The 25,619-nt window shown below is 45.7% G+C and overlaps 1 protein-coding gene across 1 annotated transcript in view; it reads right to left on the bottom strand.

Moving 5' to 3' along the window:
• Positions 1 to 1,680: 1,680 nt before the first annotated feature.
• Positions 1,681 to 25,619, bottom strand: part of LOC144947583 (sushi, von Willebrand factor type A, EGF and pentraxin domain-containing protein 1-like) — a 48,356-nt gene continuing 24,417 nt past the window's right edge. Inside the window, exons 8-16 of the mRNA XM_078876795.1 lie at positions 22,958 to 23,186; positions 18,252 to 18,407; positions 16,756 to 16,993; positions 14,231 to 14,446; positions 12,219 to 12,389; positions 11,050 to 11,145; positions 8,796 to 8,891; positions 6,492 to 6,585; positions 1,681 to 5,230 (exon numbers count right to left, since the gene is read on the bottom strand). Coding sequence (XP_078732921.1) covers positions 5,200 to 5,230; positions 6,492 to 6,585; positions 8,796 to 8,891; positions 11,050 to 11,145; positions 12,219 to 12,389; positions 14,231 to 14,446; positions 16,756 to 16,993; positions 18,252 to 18,407; positions 22,958 to 23,186 — 1,327 coding nt within the window. The 3' untranslated portion in view covers positions 1,681 to 5,199. The remainder of the gene's footprint in view (positions 5,231 to 6,491; positions 6,586 to 8,795; positions 8,892 to 11,049; positions 11,146 to 12,218; positions 12,390 to 14,230; positions 14,447 to 16,755; positions 16,994 to 18,251; positions 18,408 to 22,957; positions 23,187 to 25,619) is intronic.

The raw sequence follows: 25,619 nt of genomic DNA, 5'->3' as shown, positions 1-25,619 counted from the left end.
GCGGTCAATTAGCTCAGAGAGAGACGCAGAGTCCAAATATACAGCAGCAGCAGGCACCGTCAGGATCAGGATCTAACCCACGACCTCCTGTGTACCTGGCGAGGTAGTCAACATCTCATAGCCACCGTGATGATGATGAGAGAGAGACACGCACACTCCAAATATACAGCAGCAGGCACCGTCAGGGTCAGGATCTAACCCACGACCTCCTGTGTACCAGGCGAGGTAGTCAACATCTCGCCCATATACTTTATATAAATTAAACTGAGACGGAACGAGTAAGCAGGGATTCTGGATCTTAGCCTGAATGGCCATCAGAAAATTAAGTGAATAATAGAGACGTGGTTAATATTATAAGTAAAGCCGTCTGCGAGTATTCCAACGTGTATGTATGCTGAACTTCTTTCGCACCGTACGTAGCCGACCGTGCGAATCGGAGTGGACAGGATGAATGATGGACTTACAAATCGACTTACGAACAGATATCTGTATCCTAACTGGTTCGTAAGTCGATGAGTCCCTGTACGTGTATGTCACCGCATATAACACTTTGAGGCGTTAGAAATGTCCTATAAATGTCACTTTTATTAATTATGACAAACAGAACATTGTCACTACATTTGAGCACATTTTATTTTGTCGGTTAAACTAAAATGGTCACAATGACGGTGACGCACAAAGGCTGAATGTTGTTTGTTACACGTTTCCGTGTTGTTTGAAACCTATGGTTTTCCAGTTTGCATATTTTTTTTCTAATTTATAGAATTGATGAAGCACCTTTATAAATCACACCGTTAAAGCTACCTTTGAACGTCTATGATACAAACTAAAATGCCAAACATGGCAATACCCTTTGCCCTAATCTGACTTTATGGGGAACTTCAGAAACCACCAGCTATCGTAACTAAAGCGGTTTGACTTCCCTGGTCAAACACTTGCATTGGGGTAGAGCAGTGGTGCAGTGAGCGACTCATGCACTAAGCAATGAGCCCGGTCACCTGAGTTCGACTCCCAGACACGACTGGCATGAGTCGTGAGTGACATTTGAGCCAGTCCTGGCCCACTCGCCTTTCCCAGTCCACACTGACCAGCATGGTGACTCATGGTGAAACAACCATGGCTGGGATTATGTAGAGAGGGCTTCATTCAGGAGTAGATTCATATATGTGGGTATAAATTTATAATAATGAAAGGTTTCAGTGGATGTAATGTCCCGATAATAGAGGTTTTTTTAGGTTAGATCGCATAAATATAAATGTGTCGTTAAACCCACCACTCTCCGATATAGCCAATTAGTGAGGGTTTTCACGTAAACAAAACATGCCAATTAGTTACTAGTTCAGCACACCCGGTGTTTTAGAGAGTAAACCCACAACATTTACAATTTGAGTACGACGTTTCTCCGGTAATTACAACCAGGCTCATCAGACCGACAGCCAAAATACGTGACAAACCTTACGAATTGGCTATATCGGATGGTGGCGGGTTTAACGACGCAATTGTATTTACGCGATATTACCCAAGAAAACCTCTATTGTCGATATTGCTCGCAAAAGTGTACGTGGTAATATGTACTGTATGATTGGCAAATACAACCTCGCTCATTAGACATTCCACAATTCAAGTTATCTCATCAACAGAACCCACACTTAAATAAAACCACGAAAAATACAGATTTTAAACGTTATTTAATCGTACAAAGTTCAGTAATAATCTGCCATGGAAGAAAGTATACAGTACTTGTTTATTGTATGAACAAAAAAAACAATGTCAACATATGTAAGTTTAAACACCGTTCAAGCTAAGTTCATATAATACAGTATACATTTAAACTTTGCTTGATGCAATACAGGATGGAGATTATTGTGCAGCCTTTGAGATTACACAACCAATGGGCTCAAATATACCACAACGACACTGCACATCGCAGACTTATGTATAATGAACCACAAACAATAATTATTGTTATATGAATGCTGTGGCTCTTACTGGGTAGGTTTTTGCGGTTGTGCTGTATACATTTGCAATATTTTGTCCTGCGTGCTTTTCGGCGCGTTTGTCCGACGTTTCGATTCGTGTGCTGGGAGCATCTTCAGGAACAGATTTGTTTCGTGAACAGCCCTTGGAGCAAAACGCGTTGCGATCCATAAGACACAACGGAGAGCTCCGATTCCGGCATAGGCATAAGCGTGTCTGACAATGTGTGAAAAGGGGCCTGCATTGCAAGTGATATACATTAATTGGATGTAATGACAAATGATTATTTTAGATGCAGTGGCCAGAGCAGCTATTCATATTTACTATAACGTTGTTGGCCCTGAAGACTGAGAGGTTTTCAGCAAATATACGCGATCAAATAGATGAAATGGCAATTGTAGTCAGGGTTTCTGTAATACGATCCATGTAATTTGTTATATGCCTTTAAAAAAAGAGACCAATATGGAGTGGGCAATAATTCGGAAAAGCTGCTACAATGGTGTAATGGTTCGCACAATGGACTTGCAATCCAGAGGTCACCGGTTCAGTCTCCTGGCACGACAGTTGAAATAACGGGAACGTTTTTTGAATGGATGCAAATAGTTGTGTGTTTAGTTTCGTCAATAATGGTTGCTAAGCACAGGTCCAAAGGCCTGAAACGCCAACCAACCACCACCAAATTACAACTGGTTATGGATATTCTGTCATTGCAATGAAGTATAATTCACATTTAACCATGAGCATAATTGTATACATGAATGCAAAAAAGTTTCAAAATAATGTTGCTACTATTGGACACGTCTTTTTTTGTCTCATTAACACAAGTTTATTTCCCCATTGTGCCATCGGGCATCACAAGCCGAAGCGTCTATTCCCGACTGACACACGACAGGGACGCGGTGTTTGAGACATTGGGCCCGTGGAATTTATATTCCCTTCAATTGACCTTTGTAGTGCACACACGAGGTGGCACACTTTCCCAGATGCCTTGCTGCTGCAGGAATTGTAACCAAATTAGGGGGAAATGATAACGCTGTGGTTTTTCTATGCAGCATTGGGTGTCTGGGCTCAGACCATCAACTAATTCCTCATGAAAACCTACGTATGTTTAACTTCTTTCACACTATACGTAGCCAACCTTGCTAATCGGAGGTGCGGGGGAAGGACAACAAACTAAACACAGAAATGAGTTTTAAAGAGATTAGTGTCCAATCGAGATGATTTAAAAGTGCATCGCTCCAGTGGCTTTCTAATATTGGACGGAAGAGCGTTCCAGGTGACCACAGAAGCGCATCTAAGAGCCGAATGGCTCACAGGGCTATACCTAATAAATGAACTTGAACTTGAATCTAAAAGCGCGCGATGCAGTGACCGTCTTTGTCCAATGGTTAGCCAACAGTTCACGTGATGGTTTAGGCTTCTAGAGGAGATCAGCAAGGCATTGTTGTTCATTCGTGGCAAGCACTTTCTGTGTAATGAGTGCGGCCTTACAATGGATTCGTTCGGCAACCGCAAGCCAGTGCAGCTTGGCGAGCACTGGTTTCATCATGGGTGCCTGCTCAGATTCAAACCCATGACCTCAGCGGTGCTGGCTCAGGGGTCAGATCTTGACTTGTGCGAGAGAGCAAACAACATAATAAATGGACACGCAGCAAATAACAATTGCAAACACCGAGACTCGATACAAAAGTAAACCATTAGCACTACCGGTCATTAGGTTTCCAATTAAAAGTAGGACAATTTACCCCATTCACATAAATAAAAAACATATATTTCTGCTTCGGTCTCATCTCACTGCATCCTGAAAGCATTTGAGAAAAAAAAGTTAAGGTGGTGTAATTATGAGGGTTGCTGTAATCCGGAAATACCGTAAAATATCAGATCCAGGATAATCATACCGTCTGTTTTACTAAACATCCTCATCGTAATTATTGTTCCTAATTTACATTTTTTAAGGACTTTATTTGCTGACAATATGTATGACAGAAAAAGCATGATAATTAAACTTCCAAATAGATACCTATTGCCTTTAAAATTACTGCTTTGCAAAACGTTTTCTGGAGTAATTGACGGCATGGTTGTTATATCAAGTCATTACTTTTGTAGTTACGTAACTGCCGGCATGTGCATTGTCAGCTTTATTTGTTGTAAAGTTGCAATGAGTAGAAGACTTATGGCAAGCATATGTTTAGTGAACTGTGGTTGAAAAAAATGTTGACTACGTATTCTCACTGGATGTGCAGCACAGCACATAATGTAATAGATTGCTAATTACAAAGTGATTTTAAACTGGTATCACAATTGTCACCATTTCGCAAAAATTAAAATGCTGTCGTACCGTGAGCATTTATATCAGTTTAACATGTAAGCTTTCGCAACCAATATTATCCATAAGAGGATTTTGGGTTAGATCACGATCTAGCCCAAAAACCTCTGTTATGGATAACACTTAAACCACATCATCATGTGAGTCCTGCTCTTGAGTGTGGCAGATTTTACAAAAAGAAATGTTACTGGATTTTTATCATCACTATTATTCATCTCATATAATTTGAAAATCCTTCTCGAGACAGAGTAAACTAACGCTTAGTGTACTTTAGAGAAAAAAAAAATAAGTGAATGGAAAACCCGGTGATTGTGTTACGCTCGACGTCGCAATGTTATCCTTTGGGGGACAAAGAAAGACGTGCAAATGATCACACCGACTTGGTGTGACCGAGGTGTTTCCGCGTGGGTATCGACCTATCAGCAGAGCCTCCAGCTACCGCAATCTATTAATTGTTGGCAAAATCCGACAACACACGCAGACCACTTTGTCATTACGGCAAAGCGCCACTCCGAACGCGGAGTTGTAAATATGAAGGGAGAGAAAAAAAACGCTCCCTCCTGCAGTGGCGCGTTTCAATTAGAATCTGAGCAGTCACAACGACCTTTTGACTAAAAATAATTTGCCGTGCAAATTGAGTCAAACAGCCGCTTTCTGATAGAATCGTAATATGTGTTGGATGAAAAAAAGTTACAGCATAAGAAGGGCAATGTCACCTTAACTCCCTGTCCTTTTTTTGCAAGAATCATGGCTGCGTTCACTACTATGACCGAAAACATTGATGTTCAATAGTAGTACTGTTATATTATAGTATTAAGCAACAATCTATGGAAAGCCATAGTATACATTCAGATCTCTTGTGAAAACTGCGGATTCTTCCGTTGACAAATTTCTTCTTAAAATTTGTAATAGCCCGCCTTCTTCCGTCTGAAAAACAATAAAATCACGCAGCACGCAATCGCATTTAACAAATATAACATAGTAAAACTATAACAACAGTAAAAATCACAAATCATTTATAGAGTACGATATTACAAAATACAACGACCCCCCATATAGCCTTCCACAGACTCGGGGCAAGTGCAGTTGAAGCAGAGTGAGGCAAGCACCAGGCCCTGCTGCCTTTGTCTCCCAAATGCTGTGGACACGATGAACCAGCTACTAAAATAATATATATTACATTAATCTTATCTCATGATTATAAAATAATATATTAATCTCATGATTATTTGGTATAAGTCAATGGATTCATGCTCTGATTGATCAATTACTTTCATACCTCGGTGGGTTTCCTGCCCGTTGGAGGATGGGTTTATGGCGCATCACCACTTTAACATTTCCGCGGTTTAATAAAATAAAATAAAAAATAAAGAGATGGCCTAATGATAAATCCTCTATTTACGTTGATTCCCTCTAACGTTGCCAACGAATTATGTGCAACGTAGTTCGATTTAATGCACTGAATCACGACAACGTTGTTTTGAAAACGTGAAAAGAACCGCAGGACACACAGTGGCACAGCGCCTCCTAGCGGGCGCTCAACCCTCAGCAGTGTTTACAGCATTCGCCATCCTCTAAACTCCCCAAACTAATTTTATTTGAACAGGTAAGGCCCACTGAGCTACGAAGTTGATATTTTTCAGAAGCGACCTGACCATCACAAATGACAGCTCAATTAAGTGGCCTATCACCATGTGGAAATGTATAGCAACCAAATACTCCAAACACTTGATTCTAAACAGGCGTCTGGGCCGGGATCGAACCCACGACCCCCTGTATACCAGGCGAGGTAGTTAACATCTCCCTACCGCGGCACCCCTTCAGCTCCCCTTCACCCCCCCCTTCACCCCATACCAGATCACTCAATGTAATATTCGCCACCGACTCTGGCGAGGACTCTGTTCAAACTTACATTAACTATTTAAACTTTTCATGTAACTTCCTCTTAGGTATCTTTTGTTATCTTTATTGGTACTTATTTCAGATTTTTATGCAAATTTTGACCAAAGAATTATCCCCAGGAACGCATGCTAAATTGATATCGTGAAGTCAGTGGTAACATCGGTAAAGAGAGGACTGACCATGATGGCTTCGGTTCTCACGTTTACAATATTGGACACCTTGGTCGTTGACTGGACGGGCTGCGGCGCGTTCGCGTGGATTTTTTTTGGACAAAAAAAATACTGACCTAGAACAATCTTGCCCACTCCAGCTTGGCAGACACTGGCACCGACTGGGGCCGACACACTTGCCACCGTGCAGACAAGGCTTTCGACACACAGCTGCTGGAAAAATTGGAGCGAGTCAGTGCACATGCGGTACAGTACTTATGGAATGCGTTGGAACATTGCCACGATGTCCAAAGACGTAAAGGAAAGGGATTTCAACAATTCATTGCAACTTGCCATAGGAACAATTAGCTAAACACTACACCGATGTTTTTCCAGCAGTTATTTATTTGTTTAAGAAGGAAAACAAAAAAATTTGGATCACTTTCAGCTTCCTCAAAATTGGGCCACGGTTTTCCAGCTTAAGCAAATGACGCTGGAAAACATTGGTCCAGAATGTCCGTAGGCTGATTGAACGATATAATATTTTACGCTATTTCTAGTGGTGTAAGGGACGCGTGCGTGTGTGTGTTTATTTATTCTTGTAATAAAGCACAGTCCACCGTCACAGGACATACTAGATTTAGGGGTTTTTTTAATGCACCGTGAATAATTTTCATTTGAAAAAAATACTAACTCCGACCGCTAATGCTCTTATGCACATGACATTGAAGCGAGCAAGGATAATTCATCCCCGACACTTCTTTTAGCCCTGAATAAAAACAGAGATAACGGATTGAAGCGTGTCGCTTATCATAACATTTAAAGATGGGGAAATTCCTGGAATCCGTGAGTCCATTCTTACACTCAAATACTAATGTGATCGTATACGCAGAGTGGCTATGCGTGTGTGTGTAGTTTACAAATAGGGCAGATTCGTGTACATATAGCCTTGGGTATAGTCTAGCATTTACACTCGGCAGTTACATATATGTATCCATGGCTATAGCCTAGCGTATTCACAGGGCAACTGTTGGTATACGTAGCACTGGCATTAGCCTAGCGTTTAGACGTGGCAGCTGTATGCGTACGTATGCCTTGGCTATACACTTAGCTCCTCTGTGCATGGATGGAATCAGGGCAATTCCAGGCACCAGGCATTGCAAATTTCGAAGGAAGTTCAACATACATACATATATTTAAATGGAAATTATGGCCAATCAGAATCATCCATAATGACCAAAAATTTATAGAATGGCGATGGTAAGCTAAGCTACTACACATAGCCGAAGCTTATCTGAACTAGATTCACAATATAATTGCAATGGAAACACCTATTCTTCTTTGGCAGAATATCGGTTAAAATCCCATTTCATTTCTGTTTCAGGCTTTGACAGCGGTGCTGATGCTTACCGAATATTATATTCGGGTTGGTTGTGTAGGAGTCGAGCCCAAACTAATAACCCAATTTGCAATAACCCAAATGTACTAAAATAATTTGTTTTACCATTGGAATCATCCATAGGAGAAGAGAAGAATGATGCCTGCAGCAGTCAACCAAGGTAGGTAGAATCAGAGAGATTGCCTATGATTCCTGCAGCATCGGCCATAATGACACCCGGACCGTGACTTTGAGCATCATGCACAATATGATCTATAAATTGTTTATTTTGGGGTTAGATCATGTAGTGTATGGTGGATATTTTTTAGATTAACCCTCCACCACCCGACAGAGATAATCGCAACAAGTTGTCACGTCACGTGCAAATATGCCGTAAAGCTTCACTGCATACATTTTATTTGACGGTTCGCTGGAGAATACATCCAGCATCAAGCTTCATCAAAACTTAGTACAGTGTTCCCTTGTTAGGCACGAACTTGCTACCCGCGATTTTTGCTGTTCGCGAATTGCATCTGGAACGCTGCACGACTACCGCATCGACAGAGAGACGGAGATAAAGAAAGCGATGAGATGAAGTTACGAGAGAGAACGTGATGACGTTTCCATTGTCTGGTGCGGGTGGCCGCAGTCACGCCGTGGGTTGTCTTTAATTCTCCACTTGCGGAGGAGGAGGAAGTGTGGGCGTCAGCGACCATTTGCTGTTCTGAAGCTGTTGATGTGGCTTGTTTTATAAATCGTGCATATTACCATCAGTGAGACAACATAATAATTTCAGTCCATCAGCCTGTGGGTCTTCCACGTTTCCCAGCACCATTTGGTTAAGCAGCCAAACTCTGGACCAGTTTCAACTTTCGTGAATCTCATCAAATGAGTCAGGCCCGTTAAAACAATTGCCGCCGGGTTGCGCATTGTTATTGGCAGTCGCGCTCCACGAAACACCGTGGGGGGCCTGCGCAGTGCGAAGCGGCGTAAGTGTGCGATACGTTACGGCGCGATTTTACAACCTCGCGAGCAAATGGGCAACACCGCTGGGAGCACTCACCGAGGTGGCAACGCGAGCCCTGCCAGCCGTCCGGACACTCGCACTGGTAGGGTGCCTTGCACCGTCCTCCGTTCAGGCACGGCAGGATGCAGATCGCTAACATCACGAGGGGAGACAGGACAATTAGGGAGCATGGGATGCCGCTCGTGGGTTCCAACCCGGGCCCGCATGTCACAGGATGTACAACTATCATGAAGTGGGAGACAAGCAGGCGATAATCAGTAAATCAGAGAAGCAATTGAGACGAGAGCGAGAGAAATGAAAACAACTTCAAGGGAGCGAATGTTTTATAAAGTGCTGCATGGAGGCACCATCATCATTACATTCTTAAATACAATTTCAGTACTAGATGTTTAAACTATACTACGGCAATACCCCGGTCTTACGTCGGGGATGCGTTCCTGAAAGGTGCGACGACGAATATCGAAACGACGTGAATGGAAGCGATGTACAGGTGGGGTAGGTGGTGGTGGTGGCGGTGGTGGCGGTGGTGGTGGTGGTGGCGGTGGCGGTGGTGGTGGCGGTGGTGGTGGCGGTGGTGGCGGTGGTGGTGATGGTGGTGGTGGTGGCGGTGGTGGTGGTGGCAGTGATGGTGGTGGTGGCGGTGGCGGTGGCGGTGGTGGTGGCGGTGGTGGTGGCGATGGTGGTGATGGTGGTGGTGGCGGTGGTGGTGGTGGCGGTGGCGGTGATGGTGGCGGTGGTGGTGATGGTGGTGGTGGCGGTGGCGGTGGTGAAGGCTGAGAGGTAACGGATAATGAGGACGGACGGACGACGATGCCGTCAGCGACGTGAGCGTGGGGTTGAGGCGACGCAAATCACAAGCTAGTAGCGATGATAACAATAACAGAGTAAGGACTTGTTTGTGAAACGATGTAAAAGGGGGAGACATAAATGTGGGTATTGCTGCACAAAGCTACACTCAATTACAAATCAACAGACCCATCACAACTAATACATGTGTGTGTAACCTGACATGCAGCACAATAGGCATCAATGTCAATTAATTCCTTTGAATTTGAGAAACACCTTTAAAAAAAATGTGTAGCTGTGGAATAATTAGCGCTGTAATGCGTGTTTCACACAAGATTTCACACGTGCCCACATTTGTCCTGGTTTGGACATGTGCATTGAAGCCTGCTGCTGCCTTTCAAGATGCACTGTGAATGGATAAGTGGTTGATTAGCTCGGTCTAATTTAAAGATTTACAGTGCTTATAATGTGAGCAGTAGCAGCATAGCGGTTATCGCACTGCCCTGTGAACCTGGAGACTCGAGCTTGAATCCCAGCCATAGCTAACGTCAGCGGTGAGTGATAACACCGTATCTGAAGTAGTTCTGGCTCGCCCCCATCTGTGATTTAAGTACCCCCATGACTAACACAACATGGGGAGGGCTTCATCCAGCAGTATGTTAACAAATGGTTGCGAATTATTATTATTATTCTCTATGAGGCATTCCCACATTAACTGGAGTGTTTGTGTTACGTTTTCGTACATATGATTAATAACTAATTTATTTTGGGTTAAATCATGTCGTATATCGTTTTTTTTTTACTATAACTAGGCCGATATAGCCAATCAAATATGCCAATTGATCTGGTTTTTATAAAACCAGAATGCAGGAGCACAAGCATATTTATTTTTGTTTAATTTGATTAGCTCTGCTGGGTGGTTGAGGGTTGTGTACGTCATCGGTTTTTCTTTGGAACCAGAAGAAAAACTAAAATAAAATAACTTTACCGGTACCGAGGCTCCCACAAGGCCATGCGGGAGGGTGTGTGGCACAGTTTGGCGCCAGATATCGCAGAGTGCGGTCGTGTCGCTCGAGTTCTCTGCGGTGAGTACAATGTCTTTATAACCAACGACACTATGGCTCTTTAAATAAAAACAAAATTGGCTGAACCGCTTGCGCGTTCCGAGATTCGGCGGTGAACGGGACCCCACCCTGCAACTTGCAGACTTCTCAGAATGGGAGAGGGTTAAAAAGAATTACGTATCTACACAATCTGACCCAATTGAAACTATTTTCGTGGTTCTTTCGGTAACGTCGTGAGAATTATTTTATTATGTTTTATTTTTATTATTTTATTATTTCCCTTCTACGTGACTTTACCGAAAGAACCAAGAAGATGAATCCCTGCAGTCACGAAAGCTTTGAATCGAAATCAATTGAACCTACTTATGCGATATTGGTCGCTAGAGCCCCCATATAAAAACGGCCCCTTGCATGCGGTGCATTCTCGCATCGGCACTTACGCTCCTCGCACAGTAGTCCCATCCAGCCCTCGGCACAGAAACACGAATTGGGCCTCAGGCACAATCCTCCATTCTGGCAGGGGAACCTGCAAACAGCTGCACAGTGAACACCGCCATCAAATGAACGGGATGGAATGTACGTGTGTGTTGAACTTCTTTCGCACCGTACATAGCCAACCGTGTTAATTGGAGGTGCGGGGGAAGAACAACAAACTAGACACAAACAGCAGTTATAAAGAAATGAGGTTTCAATCTGGATTATTTAAAAGTGCATAGCTTCAGTAGCTTCCTAATACACTGGTCAACAACAACAAAAAGCATTTTTTTATGGCCTGGACTTTTGTAGCTGTTTTAGACTACTTTCAGGGTGTTGATTCCAAATCTGATCTCAGATTTGCTCTATCACATCTCATTTTATGCTATCGGCATACCCCATTTTCATTGCTTTTACCCGAAATTAACTCTGTCACTTATGATTGCAAGTTGTTGCGAGTCAGTGACTGCTTTAGTGTTAAAATATGGTGCTGTATTTTTAGGATAGTGTGTTTATAATATCATTTTATGTAGATATCCACATTTATTTAATATTTTTCTTCCGCAGTTTTTATTGAAAATGCAATATTTGATGTGATAGACAAAAACTGATGCCAGATTTGGAATCAGCACACCAAAATTACCTTCAAACCGTTGGAATACCTTATGCCAGAAAAAGTGTGTTGACCAGTGTAATCGGAAGGAAGTACTTCCAGACGGCAGCCAAAGCGCATCTGAAAGCGCCACGAGATGCGGCGACCGCATCGCATGGCTATTCATTCGAATCATTTAGTTCAAACGCTCGCATGCAGTCTTCGCGTCGTCTTCGTAGACGCGAAGCTACCACGACTGCGCTAAGCAATTCAGAACTTGACTCTGTATGGGAGAGAGTGTTGCCGCCCGCCAAAAAAACACGCAAAGTCAATGATTTAGAGGGACGGGAAACCACAAACAATCGGGAAGCCAGCCAGGACTGGCACTAACAACAATTGCCAAAGCTCTGTGGATGTTGAGACAACTCTTCATGGAATGTTTATACGTGTGGAAGGAAAACAAAGTACCCACACCAGTTGAATCATATGGCCCACCAGAAACTATAGCTGTAGAGGAATCCTCACGGGTTTGATAAGACATACCTTTGCAAGAAGGCTGCAGGCTCCAGGTTGAATTTTGCAGACAGAAGCTGCGGCTTGGCCCGTCCAGCATGTAGCCGCTGTAGCACGAGTAGGTAATCATGTCCCCGTATTGATAGTACATGCCACGCATTATGGCATTCATCACTGGCACCGGGGTTCCACAGTAGACTCCTACAATAACATATGCAGCAATACCAAGACATGTAACAGCATGGTGTCACAATACGGGGAGTGGTGGCGCAGTGGGTAGTTAACTGCGCTATGAACTCACACACCTGTGTTTGATTCCCAGCCACGGTTAGCAGCAGTGCTGATAATTGAAGCAGGCTTAATAAATGAAGCAGGTTTGGGAGCAGTGGTGGCAAGATGTTAACTACCTCGCCTGGTATACAGGAGGTTGTGCGTTTGATCCCGATCCTGACAATGTCTGTATATTTGGAGTTTGCGTCTCTCTCTCCCCGTGGTGGCGTGGATTTTTCTCCACATGTAGAAACTTGCATTTAGAGCATTTTGGCTGCGATAAATGTCCAGGTGATAAGCTGCTTCGTCGAGCTATCATTTGCGATAGCCAGGTCGCTCTGAAAAAGAGCTATATAGCAGCTCAGTGGGCCTTACCTGGTAAAATAAAAAAATTATAGTTCAGTGTTGAAGTTTGGGGGCAAACAACGCCCATGACACCGACATTGAGGAAGGCGACATTCAATCCAGCAGTGGATTAACAAAGCGCTGCGCATTCAACAATTGCTACCAATTGAGCACGGAGCATTGCCAATCTCCATTCGCAGCATTAGTCCAGTGTTGACCATCCACGTTCCTATGACAGGGGGCGGGATAACCACCATTTTCCCACAGTGGTACCTATTTTATAGGAAAATATTTATGATGGACCGAGCTGACCCCTGAATGGGATCTGAACTTGCAACCTTCCGATTGCACGATTGTAAACTCATTCTGGGTTTATGATCGTAAGTATTTCTTAAATTAAATGTTTACGGTTGCTTCACGCATAAACAGAATGTGCTTCATACGTTACTCGGCTCTTCTGCCTTTCCCTTGCATCAGCTTCCGCGACGATGGGGCCGCATGAAGGCCCCCCCACCGCTGTCCGTTCCGCACTAATTCTCTCGCGCTGTTCACGCTTAACCCTTTCTGCTCCATATCCACATCTTCAGTGAGTCTCCCTACCCAGCTCACTGGTGCCCCAACCTCTACCCCTCGTCCTTGCTAATCTGGAATGCATTCTCAAACCGATTTCCTCAATTTTTTCCGGCGTTATTTTTTTGCACCAGTAGCTTTCAAAGCGCCCCCCCCCTCCGCTTTGGTGTTCTCTTGCCAGCAGTAGTTCTCTCCCAGGCTCTGAAAGTTACTAAAGTACCCAATGCGACAGACACGCAGACCCTCACCTCCGATTAGCACGGTTGGCTACGGACGTCGCGAACGAAACACATTCACACGTGGACACAAACGAAACGACCTCATACAATGGTCCCTCGGGTAACAATATTAATTGGTTCCACGAAAACCATCGTTGAATTAAGTTATCGTTAATTGAATACGGGAAATGCATTTTACACGCTAAATTAGCTCCAAGATGATTGTAAGTTGACCTTTTTCACTCAAAAAACTTAGTTTATAACATTTAAACACGCAATTTTAATAAATAAACTTCATACGAACATATTAAAGCGTTCATATAAACATGGATATATAAATAATGAAAGAATAGAGAATATAATACAAATTCTTACCTTAGGCTAAGAAGATGGTTGGCTTAAAGGCCGTCGCTGATTGGCCGAGGTCTGCTGAGTCCCCTTGGGAGCGCTTCGATTGGCCGAAATTGGCGGCCGCGTGACATCGTAATGATATCGTTAATCGAAAATGTATCGTTAAGAGAAACAATAGGGGGACCCCTATGGGAGGCGGGTCGTTAATCGAAATATCGTTAATCGAGGGACCACCGCAATGTGGATGCGCGCACGTGCGTGCGGGTGAAACTAAAATGTGACACTTACTGACGCACGCCGGTTGAGCGACGCTCCATTCACCGGTCCCGGTGCAAGAGCTCCGCTTGGACCCCTCCAGCCGATATCCCTCGTCGCACACAAACTCAACCGCGCTGCCGGCCACGAAGCTGGATCGAGCATCTGCCGCGTGCGCGCCAGCATCGCCGCGCCCGACCCGGACCGATCTGCCGTTGGTGATCGGCCGAGGCGGTTCACAGGACTGTTCTGCACAACGCAACGGCACGAAAGAGGAAGAAAAATGTTCACCGTGATAACTACGCTGTCTTTTAAATTACAACAGCTGCACTAGAACTTCTTTCGCGACGTACGTATCCAACCGTTGATCATTCGGAGTCGGAGGTGCAGGGAAAGGACAACAAACTGAACACAAAAAGCAGTTATTAAGAAATGAGTTTCCAATTAAGACTTAACTGTGCGTAGCTCCAGTGGCTTCCTAATATCGGAAGAGCGTTCCTGACGGCCGCATAACCGCATCAGATGGTCTGAGCATGTTTTTCAGACCATCTGAGATACATGCACGCTTACAGGATAGGAGTCAGGCTTGTGAAGAATATGGGACCCATTCCTGAATGACCCATTCAAACCACCCTCAAAATCTGAGTTCCTCGGGCCCAGTGTCACCAGGACGCAGGCCTTGTTGACTGTGTGACATCGGTCCCCCAGTTCAACACGTGGCATGGCGCGGCTCCTATCCCTCCCACATGTCCACCACTCCTCCTGCCCCCCTCCACCGATGCGTTTATTTTAGGAAAATATCAACGAACCCAGTAAACTGCATGCGCACCTCCCAGCCCACACCCCGCCCCCACACTCACCCTCCCTAATATCCGCACCCCAATGTTGTGCCCGCCCAGGCTACCTCACTTATCTTACACTTACCCTTATCTTAACTATTAATCAGTTAATCCCCCCACCCGACTCCTTGGCTCCCCCCCCCCCCTCTTACCCTATATAATCACGGCTCTCTAAAAGGCTATCTTTATTAACTACAGTAATTTTGCTGTGGCGGTTCCACCTGAAGAAGGAGGCTTGTGTTGCTTCCGAAACGTCGTGACTTAATTTAGTTGTTTTCATTTGAATTTATTTTATTTTTTACCTCCGTGACTTTTCCGAAATAGCCAAAAAGTATGAACCCAGTAAAGTCACAACAATGAGCTCTGTAAATAAGGAGGCGTTATGACCAGTGTCCCCAGACTGTATGTTTACACAGTGATCCCTCGTTTATCGCGGTTAATGGGGACCGGAACCCCGTCGCGATAGATGAAAATCCGCGAAGTAGGATTGGCCCCCTAGGAATTTCCGTATATGTGTGTGTGGGTACCAGAATGTTTAAAATATGTATATTTATACTTTATATATATTTTACTTAAATCTAATTATAAAACCTTAATATTATACATTCACTCTCTTTCTCTCATACGATACGTATTATGGTGATCTACACTCACCAATGACAGTAGTATCTTGAGGCTTGACTCCAGTAATGACGACGACAACGATGACAATGACGATGACAATGACGACGATGACAGACCTGTGCAGTTCGATGAATGTGATGATGAATGATGATGATGATGGTGTTACTGCACAGGCACAATGAGGCCTTTAAATCAGTTCGAAAAATCCGCAATGCACTGAGGCCGCGAAACTTGAACCGCGAAGTGGCGAGGGATTACTGTAGTTGGAATGTAAATTAAGAAAATATAAAAATATGTATAAATACAATTGCTAGTTTTGTTTATACAGGTTCATCATAATCTGTCCCTTCCGTTCAGCGACGATGGGGCTGAATTAAATTCCATCACGGTTCTTTTTCTTTCGCCAGCATCACTGCCACCCTCAGTCTCAATCCTTGATCTTCAAGATCTTACACCCCTGCTGAGTCTATACCCCTCCCCAACCCGTTCTCTGTCTTCCCTTGCTTAGTCGCAGCACCGCCAAATTCGGCCTCATTCCCGTAACGTGTCTACGCCACTTGCTGTCTTCACAGTCTGACTCAGATTTTCTTTCTGCTGGCAATGCTCATTGAGCCAAATAGTTATTATACAAGAATGACCCCCGCGTGGCCTTAACACTGTTGGGGCAAGTGCTGTTAGCGAGCACCTATGAAGGCCAGTACGGCACACTATGGGGTGGGTGGCCAGCACCACACCCGGCTGCCTTTGTCTCCCCAGTGATGATGTTTACACACCGCACCAGGTACTCATTTGAGACTGAGTCGACCTAGGGGAGGCCCAAAACTGGTTCAAATTTTGGTCACCGGTGTTGGTGACCGTGAGCGAGAATCCAACTCGGGTCGCCGGCTCCATAGCGCAGCGCTCACAGCCGCACGACCGCTCGCCACGACCAATGAACGCGGTCCGACGCACCTACTCACAACGCAAACCGCCTCAGAAGATGAACGTGAAAACAACATCTTCGAGAAATAGACAACGCGCGCAACAAGTGCCCGCTTGTCCCGTGACGAGCCAACGACGGCGGACGTCGCGGTCGCGCGCGCCACAGCGACTCACCAACGCAGGCGGGCGGTGTGCCACTCCACTCCTGGCTGGGCAAGCAACTTCGATTGCGGGCGCCGTGCAGGACGTAGCCGGCGTCGCACTCGTAGCGGACGACGCCTCCCAGGGAGAAAGAGGCTGCCACGATGAAGCCGTGGGGAGGCGTGGAGGGCGGTGGGCAGGACGCGGCCACGCACGCGGGGCTCCCTGCGCTCCAGGAGCCGTTGCTCAGGCAGGAGAGCTGAGCTGGGCCCTGCGAGATGAACGCCGCAAGTCGGATTCGTATAAGAATGGATGTTTCACCCTTTCTGGCAATAAAACAGGAGGTGTTGAGATGTTAAAGCACCAAACAGAAACCTTCTGCAAGGAATGATGTACTGGTGAACATGCAAACAAAAACATGCTCCGGTAATATGTTATGCATTCTCTTTGAAACTTATTGGTCCACAGAGACCCAGCAACTTATGTAGAGACACAGGTTCAGACAGAGACCCAGAGGCTTCGTCTTCCTGCTTGATTGAGCAATGGGGTGACATCTCCAACGGAGGCCCTGATCCGGTGATGGAAATTCCACATTCCTATGCCGGGGATCAGTCTTCCCATCCTTACTACAGTGGACTTCCCACACAGTGGTACTCATCGTCAAAAGCTGAAGTCGGCCCCAGACTGGGTGTGAACCCACGTGTTCCTGAATTTTGATCAATCTCCTGAACCAAAGCGCCAACTCCCACTAAACCAATGCTGCATAACGGTAGAGGCACAGCCCTGCAATTGCTTGCTGACGCCTCTGCTGGCGGAAGCGTCTCCACTAGGGGCAGCTCTAGAGAGCCTCCCCACAGCGCACTTTGACCAACTCCTTCCACGCTGGGCAGCTATCTTGGAAGAGGTGGAGGTACCCACACTTGACCCCACTGCACGCAATTCACCTATCAACAGTGCAGCACCCGTGGCATACTGCCGGCTGAAAGGAGGTTGAGAGAGGGGCTTCAGAGACACGCACCATCGCTTCAACTGCTGCAACTGCAACTCAAACGCCAAAATGGCGTGTTAATATGCAAAGGCAAATTAAAAACTGTTCATCGGGTAACATTTTTAAAATGTAAATCTCACCAGGCCCCCGTGGTGTAAAGTGGAGTCTCAAGCCTGGCTATGCACCCCACTTCTCTGCCATCTCTTTCTGTGTGCTAGGAAGAACGGACATTGCCCTGAAATGTCACCTATTTTAGATTGTTGTGGCGTTTTTTGTTGTTGTTGATTGTGTTTGCGCTTAGCGGTGCAGTAGCATCGTAGCATAATTTATCCTGTTGTGTTGATCATTTAAAAAATATATTTTTTTATTTTACCAAGTAAGGCCCACTGAGCTGCATAGCTCAGTGGCAGCTGCTTCTGAACATGCGTCGCAACACTGCGACAGCGGTTTTGTTGAATTGAACGACGAGTTTCGTGAGAATGAAGGAGAGTCACACGGCGACGGCTGCTGCTGATTATCGCAATTCTCGTTTTGCTTTCACCTCCAACGCGTATCCTTGGCGGCACGAGAAGGTGACCAAACTGCCAAACGTAAGCCCGGGCCCTTCCGCCGAGCCGTGAGCGGGGACATTTGGTCTCCCGCAGCTCACAGGTTCGCAGGAAATTCCTGACAGAGGCGGAGACCAAACTCCATCATCCTGCGACAAAAGCACAAACGTCAAGAAATTAAACGCTCGTGCGCACACGCGCCCTAGGGGGATGTTGTTTTGCCCAGCGGTGTGTAATGGTTAGCACGTGGCACTCGCCATCGGCAAGCCGCCGGTTTGATTCCGTCTCCAGGCGCGGAAGTTGAAACAACGGTGTAAGTTGTATGTGTGTATGTTGAACTTCTTTCGCACCGTACGTAGCCCACCGTGATAATCGGAGGTGAGGGGAAAGGACAATAAACTAAACATAAAAATCCGTTCTGAAAAAAGAGTTTTCAATCCAGATTTAAAAGTGTGTAGCTCCTGTGGCTTCCTAATATGGGAAGGAAGAGCGTTCCAGACGGCCGCAGATAAGCGCATCTGAAAGCGCGCGATTAAAAGTGACATAACCCCCCGCCCTCCACAATACCTCTGCCCAGCCAGCACTACAAATTGGGAAGCACCGCAGTCAGCCAATCGACAAATCATCGTGTGGTGGGGTAAAGTGTGGGTACCCCGACCTCTTCCAAGACGTCTGGCCGGCGTGGAAGGGTAGGCCAAGTACGACTCCAAATGGGCTCTCTGGAGCTGCCTCTCAGGAGAGTCTCTTCTGCGAGCAGTGGCGTGAGCAAGCAATTGCAGGGCTGCGCCTTGACCTTCACGAATGCACTACCATACAGTACTTCAAATGGATACACCACACAGCAAACTAGAACATGAGGGGCTAGGTTGAAGTGTGTTCCATTTGCGTGTGCTTTTTGCGTGATAAACTCTCAATCACCAACAGTGTTGTAAATTACCAAGGGTATATATTTTGGCTGGGGATATAAATACTTTGAAGTAACAGAATTGAGTTTCAAGCAGTGCACAGTAGGGCACTATTCTGAAGTCGCAAACTGTTATTAAATCGTCATGTCAGACTTTTTGCACATCCAACGCCACACAGACAAAGCATTGAAACATTATAATCACCACGCCATGAGTCCAATGTGCCAATGTGTTGACACTCGATATTTACTCATTACATTTTGAAGGCCAATTACAGAGGACAATCTTGCCTGGCTCTTGAAGGCACTCCGATATGACCGTATCGACGATGGGCGGTGCTGGTGCACGCCTGTAACCCAGCACTGATTATTGTGGTTAGCTACGTACTGTGCATAAGAAGTTCAATATTGGTACATACACCGTGGAGGCAGCACGAATGTTACTCTGGCACGCCAGCAGAAGGCAGTACAGAAAGCGTGGACTAATCTCCATCCGTCTCTTCCGTATCCGTGTATGTTGAACTTTTTTCGCACCGTACGTAACCGACCGTGCTACTCGAAGGTGTGTGGGATAGAGTGTTGCTTCCTCGCACGCGTTGATTTTTTCCAGGCGCTTTGGTTTCCTCCCACATGTAAACACTCATCAATTGGTTGATAACACCTTGACGTATAGAGAACCGCAGAGCTTAGGGGGAGATTTGTCACCGGCTCACCGCCTGGCTACTGCTGTCTGTGGTTCCTCCTCGTGCCTCCGGTCTCTCTCTGTCTTCGCGAGCGAGGAGCGAATGCGGCGGTGCGGCGCTTTACAGATTAAAATTGCCGCTATTAATATTATCATGGATTTTTGGGTTCTGTTTGGTTACATTATTCTCCCCTTTCTGCCATCTTCTCCCCCCCCCCCCCGCCCTCTTATATTCACTGGTCCCAATCGTTACCCCCCCCCCCCCCACCGATCATTACCCCTCCGATCGTTACCCCACCAATTGTTACCCCCCCCATCAATTCTTACCCCCACCGTGGTAACGCAGTGAGCCTTCGTTCATGCCCTCATTGTTTGAGGCTGCATGACGCCCGCCCGGATTTCTTATCAACGTTATCGGTTGTCTATTTTTATGACGGTAAAAAAAAATACTTACAAAAATTATTATCACGTGAAATAAGTGACAGGGGGATAATGGTTGAAGTGATGGCAATGGAGGTGATGGCATCCTCTGTTGTTCTGTAATTACTCACTCATCACTCAAACCAATGCACCCCGAAGGCTTCTCTTATTCTCAGAAGCATCAACATTTTACCCAAGTACATCTTCTTCTTTTATCAAAAATCATCTCAGTATTTAAAATGAAGATTCCACCACCCGTGGCAGATTTTTCAAGAAAGCTTAGACGGACCCCCGAGTGCCTGGTGACCGTTCCTGCATCGATAACTCGGGCCTGGTTTCACGGCCTGCTCGTGCGTGGCAGAGTCAGTTTAGAATGTCATCGAGTGTAACAAATGAACTAAAATTAAACTCTTAATATTCCACTATTATCCATAAGAGAGGTTTTGTTGTTGTTATGAGATCACGTAAATATAAATGTGTCGTTAAACCCGCCACCACCCGACACAGCCAATCAGTGAGGTTTGTCACGTATAAGAAACGTGCCAATTCGTTACTAGTTCAGCACTACACCGCATGTGTGTTGGAGAGTAAACCCACTATAACATTTACAATTCGAGTACCGTGCGTGACCTTTTGCCGGTAATTACAACAACAACAACAACCAGTCTCATCAGGCGACAGCCACAGTTGTGTAAACATTCTCCCGTTTCGGTCTCGAACCTCACTGATTGGCTGTGTCGGGCGGTGGCGGGTTTCACGACACATTTATATTTAAGCGATCTAACCCACGAAAAAACTCTCTACGGATAATATTGGTCGTGAAAGTCTACCACGTGTTACACATTCCACATTTACGTCTCTAGCCGTGCGTGTGTGTTATCCCCTCTTGCCACGATGGTGAACGCTCCAACGAATCTCCGTTATGTCGCTCAAACTAATCTCCCGTGATGTCGCTCTAACGAATCTCCGTTGTGTCTGAGGATGTACCGACGGTTTATTTACACGAACGCCTGTGACAGGATTTTTGATGGCCGTTTTATTTGTCACTGAACACTACTTTATTTATTTATATATTGCCTGTCCCGTTTGCTTGGAAGTTCTGGCGTGGGTTTCGCGTGAAAAGTTTGTTGTTACTTTTGCTCTGGTTAATTTGCACATTGCGCTACCCTGCGATGCCCGGGTAGGATGGGGATGGTTTCGTGTTATATCTGTTTGTATTTAGGTGATTTGTTTTTGTACTCTGCACTGTTATCATGTTATCGTATTGGTTGTTATTGTCGCGTTCTTATCCACATCTACTGGACATCTCTGAAAAAGAGCTTTATAGCTCATCGGATTCCTCCAGGATAAAAAAAAATATTATTATTCTGAACTGCTGACACTGCCAATGGCCTTGGGCTGTGGTCCCTGAGTCTCTATGTAACTTTGTGGTTCTCCACGTAACTCTATGCATCTCTAGGTAATTCTATGACTCTCTATGTAACTCTATGCTTTTCTGTGTAACTCTATGGCTCTCTGTGTAACTCGATGGCTCTCTATTTAACTCTGTGTGTTTCTGTGTAACTCTATGTGACTCTATGTGACTGCAATGTCATGTAGCTGCCGTCCCTGCCGATGATTTTGGGCTGTGGTCATCCGTGTAACAAAGCTGCATCACTCAATGGGGCCTCCCCAGCTGAAATAATAAAGCCCGAGTCTGAATGAGGAATTTGTACCACTTGGTCGAGGGTTCGTCAAATTTAAATCAGCACTGCCCTACATTATTTTGAGTTTGGATACTGCATTCGAGCGTTTGTGTATGAACTTTGTACGGCCTTCCGCCCTGCAAGATGATCATGTACGAACTAAACTGAAACATCTGATTTTGTTGCTATTGGGGGACTTACTCTATTGAAAAAATGTGAAATTGATCAAATAATATTTCCCTAAACTTGGGCACAGAATCCAGACGAACAGAGACAACGTTCACATCTGCCAACTCACTAAATGCGCAGCCCTGCAGTTGCTCGCTCTCGCCCCTGCTGGTGGAAGGGTCTCCGTTAGAGGGAGCTCGAGAGAGAGAGAGAGCCCCGCGATGGAAGGTGTTTTGGCCTACTCTTAACACGCTGGCCAGACATCCTGGAAGAGGTGAGTGTAGCCACACATTACCGCACCACACGTTACCCCACCACGTGTTACCCCACCACGCGTTACCCCACCACACGTGACCTGCTGACCGACTAACTGTGGTGCAGCTCTTTCTACTGCTGAGCACACAAAAGCGGGCAGCTTGCACAGTTTTCTCTGCATCCGGTTTTTCCCTCCACATTTTGAATCAACACGCGAATAGAGTATTTTGCTGCTATACATTTCCATGGGATAAGCCACTTCGTTGATATATCATTTGGGGCCAAGTTGCTTCTGAAAAAAAGGAGCTATACAGCTCAGTGAGCCATACCTGGTAAAATAAAAATTGATCAAATGAAATAAAATGGTTTCTGTACTGAATATTCAATGCGTCCCAAGACAAACGCACGTTGGAACGCTTCTGAAAAAGAGCTATGTAGCTCAGTGGGCTGTATCCTTTTAAAATAATAGTTAAAATAAAAATTCGCTTCCGTACTGCCCATGAAATGCGTGCGAAGACAAGTGCGCGCGTTGGAGCGCAATCCCGTGGCGGCACGACTTGCGAACCCGGCCTTGCGACGTCTCACCCGGCACGTGGAGACCCCCTCTCCGGCGGCGAGGCGGTAGCCCTCGCGGCAGCTGACGCGCACCGAGCTGTTGACGGTGAACGCATCGCCCCGGACGAGCGCGTGGGGGGGTCGGGGGGGCGGTCCGCACGAGCGCAGGGCGCAGGTGATGGGGTTGGCGCTCCACGAGCCGTTGCTCAGGCACGTCCGCCAGTCCACGTCCTCCGCCAGACGAAAGCCCTTGGCGCATCTAACACGGCGTTCGTCACCAAGTTGCGGGCGTGCGTACGCTACGTGCGGCGCGTTCTCCCGTACCGCGGCGGTAGTTACGTTGCCGAAGAGCGCCGCGTTATGAAAGTAATATAGGGTACGGCACGGTCCGTGATAACGCGTGAGACGCGTACGCGGTCCCAACAAAGACTGGGGCGTGTGGGTAGCATCTAGAAGCATCCAGCAGCATCCCGTCCCGTGCGACCATGTTACGCCGAGGCAGTCACACGACCGCTTATTCCTACTCGCGCGACGTAGTTCCGGTCACTCGATCGTGTTGTATCCAATTCGCATCCGCGTTATAAATAATGCGTTCTCTAATACATTCATCGCGTTATAGCCAATTCGCGTTCCAAAAAACACACGGCGTTCTCGGAAAACAGACTGCATGTTGAACTTCTTTCGCGCCATACTTAGCCAACTGCGGTAATCAGAGGTGGCCGCCACGTTTTAGGGCAAATGCAATCCGCAACTCGATGTCTAAGAGCGCGTCGTGGTCCAGCGTCGCTGATCCGACTCGCTGGGGTATTGAGGGGGTAGGCGGACGAGTGGAAATGTCGGATATGTGAACGTCTTCAGACAATTTGCAGCTACAACGAGCAAAAACATGTTACTGGACAAAAATAAAGCGCAAACGGTTTCTCCCTCCACATTAAGGAAAACACGCGTTTAGAGTATTTGGCTGCTGTAAATTTCCACACGATCAGCCGCTTCGTTGAGCTGGCGTTTGTGACAGCCAGATCACTCCTGACCGAGAGCTGTACAGCACAGCGGGCCTTACCTGGTAACCGCGGAGTCGTTCCCGTAAAGCGGCCCAGGGCTGAATGATTCTTTTGCCGGCGTCAACAAATAAAATCAATCAATCAATGAGATTGTGAACACATGACTGCGCGTGAGAAGATCGGAGATGTGAACGTTCACAGAGAGTGAATGTTACACCGTGCAGAAAAATTGCAACTGGGACAGGGCGGGTAATTGGTCGAGGATATCTGACGGTCGGTTATGCGACGATGTTCCATGTATTCTTTGGTTCTTTTCGGTTAAGTCACGTCTAAAAATAAAAAAATAAATTAAAATAACATATAACATATAACTTAGCAAATTTTGAAACACGTAATCAACCAGGCTATGCGTTAATTGTGTGTTAACCAACTCTCTGTGTTGTATTACATCACATTTCGATATTTTGCTAGGTTATTTAATTTTCGTGTGCCTGTCTCCTAATTTTCAATTTTGCGTGCCCTTCCACATTGTCATCTTACTTGCAACAGCAGTACGTTGCCGTACACTCATTGATATGCTAATTCTCTCTGCCCCCTCCCTCTCTCCGTCCCCGCCCCCCCCCTCTCTATATTTAAGGGACCGTCACAGAAACGACCCCTCTCTTTGTGCCGATTTGTGTCCTCTCTCTGTGTGCCGTTGTGATGTCTGTCTGCTTGTATGTCTGTCTATAGTTTTCTAGTTAGATTTTTGTTGCTATTTCTTTTATACCTGATGATGATTGCTTGTGTTGCAATCGAAACGTCGTAATATGTTATTTAAATTTATTATTTTATTTTTAGACGTGACTTAACCGAAAAGAACCAAAAAATAATTCCTGCAGTCACGAAAGCTCCTAAATTAAGATGTTCCATGTAACAAAGCAAGTGAAGCTAGTTGTAATTACTGGCGAAACGTCGTACTCAGATTGTAAATGTTGTGGATTCGCTCTCCAACACACCGGTGTGCTGTACTAGTGACGAATTGGCACGTTCTGTTTACGTGACAAACCTTACTTATTTGCTGTGTCGGGTGGTGGCGGGTTTAACGACACATATTTACGCGATCTAAAAAAAACCCTGTATTATGGATGACATTGTTCGCGAAAGCCTGCTACGCGTTAAACCCAAGTGATATAGTTAGAGAACACAATTATGCAACAAAAAAGAAAATGCGCTTATGAATTGAAATTATGACTTACATTTCGGGGATACTGGATAATATGAATTAATTGACCACCTACATTATTAACACTGCCTTATAATAGTAAACATATACTGCATAGCAAGCTAGAATCTTGAGCAATGTCCCTCCTTAAGACGAGGACCATCGCCCAAACCATGGGACTACTGGTTGGTGGTTGAGAAAGGCCTTGGTTCAGATGTCACTCGCCACTAAGGTCAGCCACGGCCGGGAATTGAACTCAGGACACGGGGTTTACAACGCAGCGCAAGAATTACTGCACCACTGTTTCATCTATTTTTAATAATAACTTACAATGCTTTATCAATCCACTGCCGGATTAAGGATACCCCATGCCACGATATCTCTGGCATTTAATTATTTGACCATACTTCACCGTGCCGGTCAGCGCAGGCTGATGCAGCGGGGGGCCTGGGACCGAGGTACGGGAGGCACGCGAGCGCGCCCTCAC

The sequence above is a fragment of the Lampetra fluviatilis genome, chromosome 46 (assembly GCF_964198595.1).
Source record: "Lampetra fluviatilis chromosome 46, kcLamFluv1.1, whole genome shotgun sequence".
NCBI classification, from domain to species: Eukaryota; Metazoa; Chordata; class Hyperoartia; order Petromyzontiformes; family Petromyzontidae; genus Lampetra; species Lampetra fluviatilis.
The sequence above is the reverse complement of the archived record's forward strand: the minus strand, read 5'-3'. Positions and strand labels throughout refer to the sequence as shown.